This window comes from Cariama cristata, unplaced genomic scaffold (assembly GCF_000690535.1).
Source record: "Cariama cristata isolate BGI_N322 unplaced genomic scaffold, ASM69053v1 scaffold17972, whole genome shotgun sequence".
Lineage (NCBI taxonomy): Eukaryota > Metazoa > Chordata > Aves > Cariamiformes > Cariamidae > Cariama > Cariama cristata.
The window spans coordinates 6939-19262 of record NW_009603449.1 but is presented as its reverse complement, the minus strand read 5'-3'; the positions used below and the strand labels follow the sequence as shown (position 1 = coordinate 19262).

The window sequence follows — 12324 nt, the reverse complement described above, 5'->3', positions numbered from 1 at the left end:
TGTTACATCACTGCAAATTAAGTACAAACATTCAATCAAGACAACAGCAACAAAAAAAAACCCCAAGACACAAACCACGTTTGAACCCTTCTTTCATTGCAGAAGCGGAATAATCAATGCCACCTCCTCGGCACAAATCTGTAACTGACCAATGCATTATCCAACTTCAGAGTAAGACATACTAGACTGCTTGATACTAACGGTCCAGACTCTTGTCCTGCCACTATTGAAAAGTCCAGCCTAAGGCAAGCAGCTCTTCCTGTCCAAGATATTGAAATGTGAAGTCAAGACTGAAAGGCCTTAACTTGATCATAATTCTGCAGATGCAGCATGCACAATAAAGTTATTTCATGGATAGTGTTCAAAACACATACTCCCTGTTTAAAAACAGAAATAAATTATTCAGAAACATACAAACCAGAATATGCAATCTCTATCACAGGTATTTGTGGTGGTGTGTTTTTTTTTTTTTAAATTACATAGGTGTTCTGATTTTTTTTTTGCATAGCTCATTACATTTTTAATTTGTCCTAAGTGTTACTGTTTTTCTGATCTGACTATATGTTCTGACTGAAGGGAGAAAAACAATCCTGTTGGCTATGGTGAATATTAAATTAAGAGAAATTTCTTTATCATTAATACTGTTTTTCTTATACAGAACTACCAATGAAATAAAAAACTTGCAGTACCTACCTCGAACTAGTGAACCCCGTGAAATGCTATTTGAGGACCGGACACGAGCCCATGCAGATCACATAGGACAAGGTTTTGAACGACAGACTACAGCTGCTGTGGGAGTATTGAAGGCTGTGCACTGTGGAGAGTGGTATGTGTTGATTGACTTATTCATCTAGGTGTTTGAAAAAATATTTGCTTGAATTTCCATTTATAATTGGTAGAAGGAGCACAGAACAGCTCAATCTAGTATTACAGATTTAATGAAGACTTAATAGATACTGGACTCTTTTTTCCCCTCTGTGTCTGTGCACTTAATGTGTTTGTCTGCCCTCTGCTAGATTGCATACAGTTTTGGTGTGTGGTTGAAACTAGAAAGGTGCCTTGCAATGACAGTTTAGTAGCTATAATTGAATTGCTGTAACTGAGTTAATGTTGGATGTAAAAACACTTCACACTTTGTTTTGCTTTAAATAGCACATATGGACTGACCTGAGTTTCTGCCTCAGAGGTGCACAGGAAAACCTTTTGGTGATTCTTTGTGTTGTGTGGAGATGAGCAGAATTTTTATGCTTCAGCTTCAAAGTCATGGCTGTTATAACCCTGGTTTGTTTATGGTAGATCACCTAGGAAGAGTCCTGTTGGAGGTTGTGTGGTATTCTTTGGTGTCTGTCTTTGGAATTCCCATATGAGACTTAGGAAACGAATGCATCTCATTTGAAGCTGTTTACGTTTTAGCCAAATAAAAAGTTCATAATCGTACGGGCTTCCCGGCCTAGATCTAAGAAGCATTTTTGAGGACCTTCTGACCTTGGTTTGGGAAAATGACCTTAGTTTTGGAGGTTACCTTTGCATACGTAAACACTAAAACCACCTTTTGCTCTTTGTATCAGTCTAGAAATTAGGATGGTGAATTCCCTTTGGATGAAATGATGCAGATTTGTGTTATAGAGCATGAGTTCATTGAGATTGAAAATTGATTAATTGCCATTGGGGAAGAACTGGATTGGTCAGATGTTAATGTGTTCGCATTTTGGGCGATGAGGTTTTGCAGTTTTCTTCATTTTCAAGTTGCTGATACCTGGAGCCTTAAACTTCCTTCTTGCTCTGATTATGAGAAGCTGGAGTGAATTAAGACTGAGCAGTGGTAGCACAGCAAGAGCTGAGATATTGTGTAGGTCTGATTATTTTTTTTTGTAATTTAAACTTTGCACATATGAGAGAGAATCAGACTCTCAAAGCTTTGTCAGAGTAAAAAAATCCCAAACAAATCCCTACTCGCCAGATTTGAGTGCCTGAGGAAATTAATAAAAATTTAAATTGGTAGTAATTTAAATGTCTGTGGGAACTTCCTATTCTCATCCTATACCTTCATAACAAGGTCTTCCTCCCTTGGAAATCATTACATGTTCACTTACATTCTAAAAATAAGTTTTCTTGCTTTTCAGATCTAAACCATCATCTTCTGTCATACATTGGAACTTGTGGAAAAGGGTGTCTATTCAACTTCCATTAAAATTCCTTTTAAACTTGAAAAAATAAATGGAATTAGTCAAAATAAAAATTATGTAGATTCAAAAGTGATCTGAAAATAGGCAAAACTGCCCAACAAACTTGAAAGTACTTCAGTTGGGGGGGAAAGAAGTAGCTATCAGCATTTCACTTCAGTGTAAGGACTGAAATTGTATCTTAATGCAGAATAAAAAATTTGAGACTGACATATGTAGAGGAGGAAGATATGTAACACAATCAACACAATAAAAATTATGTATTTTGAGCTTGATTTGACCTCAAATGATAATTTCTCCTTTCCCTTTCCACTTTTTTGTATAATTTTGAAAAGCCACTTCATTGTACTTAAATGAAGAGAACTAATTGGGGCTTATGATAATGAAGCATCATTAATTAATGTAGCACATTAAAATAATTTCAGGTATTAGCTTTACTGTAATTCATAAGCTGTGGGTAGATGTATTTTAAAAGAAACAACATGCATGGAAGTCTTGAAAAATCTGGATGTGGTGTGTGTTTGTTCTAAATCTGTTTGAGTAGCTGAACAAAAGTGAAAGTTGGAGATACTCCAGGGGTGAATAGAGCACTATGGCAGTAAAAATGCACGTTTTAATGATGAGATACCATGTATAAAGTTCATGTTTTCTGTGAAGAGAGAATAAAGTAACTCCTGGACTTGCTGAACTGAGCTGCCAGTTTGCATTTAGTTAGTATAAGAATGAATTGGGTGTGCAAAAAAAGCTTTGTAATCAAAAAGTTGCTATAGACTTAAAGAAAGTGGGATTTATGTAGTAGTTGATAGGCATGAATGTTAATGTTAGGTAGGATAACTGGTGTCTTTTGGAAAAGACAGGAACAGAAGTGTTGAAAGGCAAAAAGCAGGTTTTTGGGGATAGGCGAAAGAACTGGACACAAAACACATAGTATTTGGAAGAACAAAAAAAAACTTTTGCTTTCCCAAATATGACAAGCTCTTGATTTGAGATATTCTGTAAAATTACTGGATTATGATTTTTTTTTTATTTCTGTGAGTATTTACAAACTCTAAAAGAGCTCTGGCTCTTGCTAGCAAGCATTTTAACGACTGCACTGCATTGAAGTCTGATAAACGCTGGTGTTGTGATCATGCTGATTACTTAATGCCGTTTTTGTAAATGATATCAAGCGTGCTTTAGAACTTAGGAAATGCCAGTGAAATTTTAAATTATGGAAACTTTGAAAGATTTTTGTGTGGGAAATTTGGGTGGGCTTTTACAGGGACAGCAAAAGGCACCTCATGGCATTATTCTTGGCAAAATGAAACTCCTCTGTCCTGTGCTTCAGCAAGCATCTTTCAAGTTTGTTTTCCAGAGTGTGAAGTTGTTGGTGCTTCTGTCTATGGTCGTAAAATTTTGTTATATATTGCCAGACTTTAAGCATTAGGTCAGAAATATTCACAGTAAAACCTGTAGTCTTGAATGTGTTTTGAAAAGTTACAGCAAAAAGAGTCCAACCCTTTTGAAGAATGAGGTTAAGGAAAAAAGTTATTACCAAAAATAGTTCTAGCAGCGGTCTAGCAGGGCCTTAAATGGATTTTTCTGAAGTCATGTTATAGTTCTGTTCGGATTTAATGTCTTTTTGGACATATAACTGAACTATTCTGCTACTCTTTTGCTTGGTGGGAGGGATGACACCTTCTAAACTTTAGGTTTTAGAAAATATAATTTCAAAAGTTGTGCTTAATATCAAATCTGCAAATGTAGAATTAAAAATGACTTGGCAATAATTTTTCTCTGTGGTGTTTGCAAAAGGAATGTCATGTTTTGTTGACAGAATTGCAGGACAGAGTTGGTAACACATACTGTTGCATATGTATATATTATAGGGATTGAGAAAAGGATTGATTTAAAATCATTAGCAATACTTTGTCCTATATAATGTGTAAAACATACAGAGGACACTACTGTGGAAACATTGCTTTGGACTGAAATTCTTTTAGTATGCAAATATTCTTTGTATTTATTTTAATTCTTAACTTCATTTACAAATATTGTTAACTCCAGATGCAGATGTATATTTTTTTTAAAAATAAAAAACATATCTTCATTATAAGAAGTAGATTAATGTAGCTAATTTTTTTTTATGCCATTGATTAGAGATGTTTCTGTAAGCTTTTTGTTTTCAGTGCTTAAATCCTCTTCAGGAGTATATAGACCAAAATATAGAGAGACATTTTAATTCTTGTGAAATTGAAAGTATAGTATGTGGTCTGAAAATTCTCCCTAGCATACTTTCATTAGTTGATCTGGGATTTTCCCCCCTCAAATAACCAGTTCAAGGCTATTTTTTGCTTTATTGAGGTCATGACCTAAATAAAATAAACATGTCTTGTCAGTTTAAAAAGCCTGATGAGCTATACATCATTGCCTGCTTCTTAGAATGTTAATAGCGGTATATCTCTCTATGTAAATTGATTATCATCTTGCTTTTAAAAAGTGTGCTTGAACAACCATTAAATTAAGTCTGAAACGTGTCAAACTGTTTTGCTGGCCCCAGTGAATATGAATTTAGGGCCCTGTTTGAGGCAGGGGTGGAGGTGGCTGATACATTTTCCTTGCAAAACCACTCCAGTGTCAGATTTAGCCTAGATAAATTAAATCTTCATATCACGACGTTTTTAAAAAAAAAAACTTTTGAAAACCGAACATCCCTCAAACACACACACGGAGCTTAGTTTTATATGTTTCTGCTGAAGAACTGAGTTTAGCTTTTAGATCAGAAAGTGATAAGGATCGTAGCTGGTTTTGCCTTTTGTTAGCTAATTCTGGAAATTGTCTCTAGAGGAATTATATAAATAGTGTGCGTTTCTTTGGGAGAGATGTTGTGGGACAAGAGATGAGTTGTAATGACTTGAATATGGAGACAAACCCTAATTCAGATTCTGCTCTTCTGTAGTGCTCTAATGAGCAGAAATAGGAATGCGTGTTGAGGGAATGTTTTGTATAGGATGTCAGTATTTGCTGCTTCCTAGCATTGTGGCAGCTTAATGTAGATTCAGCTCTACCGCTAACTCTGAACAAGGTGTTCGAGCTAAGGTACCGAGCAATGTGTGCCATAATGCTAGTCAGACTGTTGCATACGTTGAGGTACCTGATGGGCGTATCGGGCTAGAATGTTGACAGAGTAAGCCCAACAGATCTGGGGCATCTGTCTTTCAGCATCAAGGCAGACAGAGGTCAATTAAAAATAAAAGATTAAAAATAGTCAGTTTTGTTGACTTCCCTTGCTGCTTTTACTGCCACTTGTAAAGAAATTGTGGTTAATTTGTTTAACCAGTTTAGTGAAGTTGTGTTTGAGAATTAGCCATTTTAGTCAACCTTTTTTCTTCAAAATGTAGGTTATGCTAGAACTGTTGGGTTTTTTATCATTTGCTTTATCCTTGCTTGCAGATTTTTCTTTATTATTCTCTGTAGCATGTTAGTTGCAGCCTCTGACTGCAATTCTTACTTTTCTGTAGGTCTGAGCAGCCTCGTATAACCAAAGATGTAATTTGTTTTCATGCTGAAGACTTCTTAGAGGTAGTTCAGCGAATGCAATTAGATTTGCATGAGCCTCCACTCTCACAGGTAAGCATGCTATGAACTGTCGATCAGGTGTCCTGAGTCCTAAATCAGAGTTTTCACTTTTTTTTTTTCACTCCCTTTTTATTTCCAGTGTGTCCAGTGGGTTGATGATGCAAAACTTAATCAACTGCGAAGGGAAGGCATTCGATATGCCAGAATTCAGTTATTCGATAATGACATTTATTTTATCCCAAGGAATGTTGTGCACCAGTTCAAAACAGTTTCAGCTGTGTGCAGTTTGGCTTGGCACATCCGGCTCAAGCTGTATCATTCAGAGGAAGAACTTTCTCAAAATACAAGTATTGTTGAAGCAGGGACCTCTGCAGACTCTAAGTCTTCGGTTATTGGACTTCAGACTGACAGCAGAATTTGTACAATGAGCAAAAATACCTCCGAAGACACCAAATTTTCAGATGCTCTGCAGACAAAGTATCTGTTTTTATGTCGATGAAACATGAACCTATTGCATCTCACCGAATAAAAGAAGAACCCATGAATGTTGATCTTGCTGAAAAGACACTGGCACCTAATGACGTCAGGGGCCAGAATGTTCAGACTAGATTGGATCATGTTGAATTGACGGCATTTAAGTTGGAAACTGATTCTAAATTTGAACCTGGCAACAAGGACTTACAAGGCAAGTTATGCCCTGGAGGTCACATACATCCAGATGATACAAGACAACATAGTTCATCATATCCAAAATTGCATGGACAAAGAGAGGATGATTTTTTGTGCTAAATTTGTATATATGGTTTTAAATTCCTTTTTAAACTTAATGATGTAATAATGTAAAGATTCATAAATTCTGGGAGGCAAGTTTGTGACTTGCCTTCGCATCTGTTACAGAAAATAGTTATGTAGCTTTGTAACATTCCTCAGTGCCTGTCCATAACTGTGAAGTATCAAAGCACTTAGGGCCAGATGCACTGTAAACACTGCAGGTTTAACATAAAGAAGTCTTTAAATAATTTTGAGTTGTAGGTTTTAGAGTAGAGCTGACATTTAACATATATATTTTTTGTAAGATGAGCCAGAATTCTTTTTGACAATTCCAGGCTTTTCCATAGAGCTTATTTATACCAATTTTTTCATTTTAAATGTGTCAGCACTGTAGTGTAAATATCTTTTTTAAAAATCTTTTTAGTGTGATTTATACTGAAATGTGAGCCGCTTAATAAAGGTTCATAATAACAGATTGGTTTTATTTTTGGGTCTGCAAAAAATAATTCAGTTAAACTGCCTCTCGAAATGGTTATGTTTCTACCTGCACTAATGCATAGGATGCCCTTACACCATTGTGGGGTAAGGAGCTGTAGCAAATGGAGGTAGAGCTGAGGCATTCTTTGTAAATGGAGATTAGTCAGAATGCAAAATCAGTCCTCCCTTCACAGGATTCCTTGCAGTTGCTCATTAAAGGCACTCCCCAAACTCCTGCTGTCAGATGCTCATGTGGAACAGAGAGACAAACCTTCCCCTGCTGTGGAGGACAGTTGGGCAACTCCAGGAGCGCTACCAGTAACTGTGTGCATCTCTGTAGAGGAGCTGGCATGAGGGAGCAAACTCCCTTCCAGGCTTGGCTCTTCCCCCTGCTCAAGCCACAGTTAGGACAGTTCCATTGTGCATTAAACAACCAACAAACAGCAGAAATCCTCCTCAACTTCAATCAGTTATCGGACTAAAATTAAAACAAAGACTATTTAAATGCCTCAGCTTTAGCAGTGATCTGTAATTCACGGAAACACGTTTGGATTTGAATTGCTCCCTATGCTGGTAGCGCCAGGCAATAAAGATAGTTGCAGATGTGTCTAGTAGGAAGATTCCTCATGAGTCCCAGTTTGGAAGCAAGAGTTGTTTCATTGAGAAAGTAAGTGGTGTCCAAGTTAACTGTTCTCCTCTCTCACCACATATGGAACGCCTGAATTCTCTTAAGCTGTGTTCTGAGGGAAGAGGATTTCAAGGCTAGCTAGCATCTGATGTGGTAATGGCAAAAACTCTCTCATTTAACTTATTTAATTCTTTGTGTAACATATTACTGTATAGTTCAAACACATCTGAATGATACTGCTTTTTCAGGTAGCTACAATTAGCAGTAAACTGCCCTACAGCCTGCCCTTCAACTAAGTATTTAAAACTTAAGATCCTAGGCCTGTTATTTCCAAAGCCCTCTGTACCTGAATTTTTTTTTTGTATTTTTCCCTGTAACTTTCTGAAAGTTGTATGTCTGTACATACCCAGTTTATAACCTTTAATGCACTTACTGATCACTTTGGCTTCATTTGTAGCAATAGAACGACGTGATTTCCAGGTGATGTTTAATTCAACTACTTGAGGCCCTTTTGTTGCAAGTGTTTTTTGCTTATAGGTTAATTCGAAATGTTTCTGCGTACTTACACCTGGCACTAAAATCAGCCATTTGACAGATAAGTGCCCTGATTTTGTTTAAATCTAAAATAGGTCTGTCGAGGAATTATTAATTAAATCAATATTTGAATTGCTAAACATTACTCCTACATAGCCATAATTATGTATTAGAGAAGCAATAGAAACATGAATCTCTTGGATATGGCTAATATGTCCTTAAGTCTTACAGCTATTTCTTTAATGCTGGCTAAGAGATTACTACCAGTTTTGCAGCCTCAGGGATCTTGCTTTCCCCTCATGCCATGAGCAAGTGATTCATGTGCCACATAGTAAGTTATTACTAGCAGATTCTGATTTGAAAAATTAACTGGTTCATGTAAGAATTTGAGCCTTCCTGGTAGTAGAAATGTAGTCTTAGCTCCCTTTGTTTTCTGGATTGTCTGGAAGCTTCCATCCATAATCTCTTTGGCTTTATGAACATCCATACACAATTATGTAGCCTTCCGTCCCTGTTCTCTGTGCCAGCCCTTCGAGAACAGTAAAAGAGGAGAGCTGCAGGTTGTAGTTTGCACCAAGCATGCAGCTTTCCAAGTGGGTTAGCAGAAGGCTCCAGCTTTATCAAAGCCAGCCTTGACAGATACTGCTTTTTTCCTAAAAAAACCCCACAAACAAAAAACCAAACAAAAGAAAAAAACCCCCAAAAACGAAACAAAAAACCCCAACAAACCCACCAACTATTTAGTTTACTAAAAAAAAAAAAACACCACCAAAAAAAACCCAACAAAAAAACCAAAACCAAACCAAAATTAAACAAAAACTTACTTGTATGCTGGTGATCTGTATGCTGATCATTCATTCTAGTTCAAGTATTTTTTTTTTTTTAAAATCTGACAGATTTTAGTGAAGTATATACATCCCCCTTGACGGCACACAACTTTCTGCATCATAGGCCCTGTCCAGACTGAAAAAATAAATCTTTGAAAATGGTTTAGCAAACATAACTTTACACTTAAGAGTAGAACGTTGTTTCTTTTTGAAGACCCGCTCAGTGGTCTTGGCTGATATGGCCTCAAACTTCTGCTCAGGTATGTCTTAGTTCTGAAATTTTGTTTCTAAACTGCCTACATCTTCTACCCATTTTTTCTTTTTTTTTAAAATCACTTTCAGAATTTTAAGAGATTTTAAAAAAGTGGCATTTTTTGCAATTTTTATGTCTTTTGATTTTTGAGACAGACTAGATTTTCATTTTTAGACAGAATTCCTTGCAGACAGAATATGAACAATACAGGGATTACAAATGGCTATCAGAACTCCCTTTGTATTCAAAGGTGTAAACAGTTTGGGTTGACTGGCTATATCAGTGTATACTTCTTTCTTTGCTGCCTTTTTTTTTTTAAAAAAAAAAAGGTTTTGTCCTCTACTTGTGGTATATTCCTTTTGTTGTGGTTGCCCTTTAAGAGGGGAGTACCTTTTCTGAGAATTTCTGCTCCCAAATTGTTTGTTAGTCTGACAAAGGTCTTGCTTTGGTTTCAAGTGGTCCTATGCTATAACCTTTATTCCTGCCACATACAACTTCTTATTCAGACTTTTGCTTCAGCAATAAATCTTTCATGCCTTCTGATGTATGGAAACTAGTCTTTGCTTATTGCTTTTTCCTCCTCCCTGAATTTCAGTTATATATAAATATTTCTGTTATTTTGGCTGAAATCTCCAGTGTTTTAGTTGTCTCTCTTGGCCCTTGTTCTTCTGCAGATCGGTAAAACCTGCTTAAGGCCTATTGCCTATACTGCGATGGTATGACATCTGTGCGTTTGCGGTGGTGTTCCAGTTAATGACATGATGTGCAGAAATTTAGACCCGTTTTCTTAGGTACTGGTACCATATCTGTGGGTAGCAAAGAATTGCATTGTTACTGTCGCTACCAGTAGCTTTCAAGATGGTAGCTGCTTTTTTTTCTTCAAATTACTGGATCTTTTGCATTTCACTGGCAACTGACTTCATGTGTTACATACAAGTGTTACTCAGTGTTGTGTCATCCCCCAGCCTTCCAAATGCCTGCAAATTGACTCTGAAACAGCGTTTTCATTACAGGTACTGCTGGCATGCAGATTTTCCCTTCCTTGTTACTGTAGTGAATATTTCAATACTTCTTTAACTGAAATATTAATTCTATCTAGTATTAGAAATAAAGTATTATTTCAGAGGGTGATGATTTAAGTATTCATCTGTGAAAGAATTCCTTGGTGATAAATAAAAGTGATTTTTAAGCAGATACACATGTGCACAGTAAATAAGTTGGCATTGCAAATGATGTAGAAAATGGAAACCAAATAGTAGAATATTGTGAAACAGATCTCAGCATTACAGATTTGGAAAATTGAATAAGTCTTCCAAGAAACACAGGACTGGCATTCGCTGATCAAAATGACTGTTTTCTAATACTTGCATGTGAATAAGGATGCTGAATTGATTGAAATAAATCTGTGTTTTCTCCATGCTCATTAGCAAAATTAACTGTTGTGAGATAGTAGACCACCACCTGACCCTGCTAGGACGGAAACTGTACTGACTCTGATCAAGAGATAAAAGAATTTTCTAGGCTTCTCAAGTGTAATTGTATTCATCTTTTCTAGTGGTCAGATATGAAGAGAGCCTTGTCTTGAGGCAGGGCAGTGTGGGTTACCTTACTGTGAATGTACGCAAGTTGGGAGTGGCAAGGACAGACTTTCACTGATCTATGCTTTGCTGTGAATGACGCTGTCAAGAATGTTTTCTTTGGTTGTGACTCTGTTCAACTGGCATTTTATTACTTTCTCAAACGGATGAAATGCACTTTAAAAACTGTGTAACAGGCGATACTGATACTTTGTGTAGATCCCGCTGAAATTGCGGCATACATGGGAAAATTTGGGAAACTTTGATTCCCAGCAGTCGCTCGTTCCATTTTTCTTAGAAATGCAGATTATTTTGTGTTCTGTTCAGCAGCAGTGATTGACTTCGCAATGTGTACGTTGCTGTTTCTATTAGAATCATCAGGGATACTGACTTTGCAAATTTAGTGTGTGATATCCTAAGCACTGTTTTTCTCTGTGCTATGATGCTACTATTTCCTCTGCTTTGGAGCCGTGCTGTACTTGAGTGCCAGCTAAACATTGATCTTTTCATGTCCTGGTCATGCTGATAGATGAGCCTACTGATGAGGGCATTAGTCCTAAATAGTCCTTTAATATTTGATGTACAGTTATGATAATCTGATACAAACATTGATTAAAACAGCAGTTTAAACTTCTATTTTTATCAAGTTTGATTTTTTAGTCACTATTTTGGTATTATGTTTTCTTTTACCAAGTAATTTCCAGTCCACCTGAATGAAAGTGCAATGTTTGGTAGAGCTTAGGTGTCTGTTTTAAGGACTATGCTTTTTGTGGCAGTTTTTTTTTAATCTGGTTGTATTGAGACAAAATATGGCAGTTAGCTGAGAAAGCTACTCTGCAAGTGTCTCAAGAAGAAGAAAACCTTTAGAATTAGACCTGTGTGTGGAACACTAATGTAACAGAAGTCAAGACTGCTAAAGCTATATCCTCAGCATGCAATAACACTCAGGTATTTGTCTGTCTAATCGATGCAACTGAGAGCTTTTGTAAAGCTTAGAAATGAAAATTTTAGACTAAGAAACATCTCTGAGCAGTGATTTCTTTATAAACTTCAAAAGGAACACTGAGATGAAAAAATAACATGGATAAACTGAGCTTGCATTCTCATTTCTTCCCTGTTTCTTGCTCTTGTGCTGCTGTTCTGCGCTGTATGAAGACTTCTCTCACACTTGCCTGCTTGTCATGTTGGTTTTGTTAGAAAAGGTAGACTGAAGGAAATAGCGTTACTGAGTTGCAGATTTTTCTACTCTTTAATCTTGAGTAGTGCTGTAGTGGTCCAACTGCAGTGATTCATTAAATTGCCTTAGTCCACAAAGCCTGATGCTTTTCAGCAGCAAGTTGATGCCCAGGCCTGTTCAGGCCCAAAAAGCTCATACGAGAGACTAACTGGATTCAAACCTTGAAACAATAAAGGTACAATGAAAAGGTACAAACACTCTTTTTCCAACTCAGTGTAGTTATTTTTACCTCAGTCTTAATTAAAAAAAAAAAAGGTGCAATGTGTTACATGACAGCGC

General features: G+C 36.6%; 1 protein-coding gene across 1 annotated transcript; it reads left to right on the top strand.

Annotated features, from left to right (window-relative positions):
* Window positions 1-151: 151 nt before the first annotated feature.
* RSBN1L (round spermatid basic protein 1-like) lies at window positions 152-7080 on the top strand. Its single transcript, XM_009695215.1, is given in 5 exon segments — window positions 152-171; window positions 659-826; window positions 5684-5792; window positions 5881-6222; window positions 6225-7080. Coding segments are annotated over 5 exon segments (945 nt in total). The 3' UTR covers window positions 6531-7080.
* The last annotated feature ends 5244 nt before the right edge of the window (window positions 7081-12324 follow it).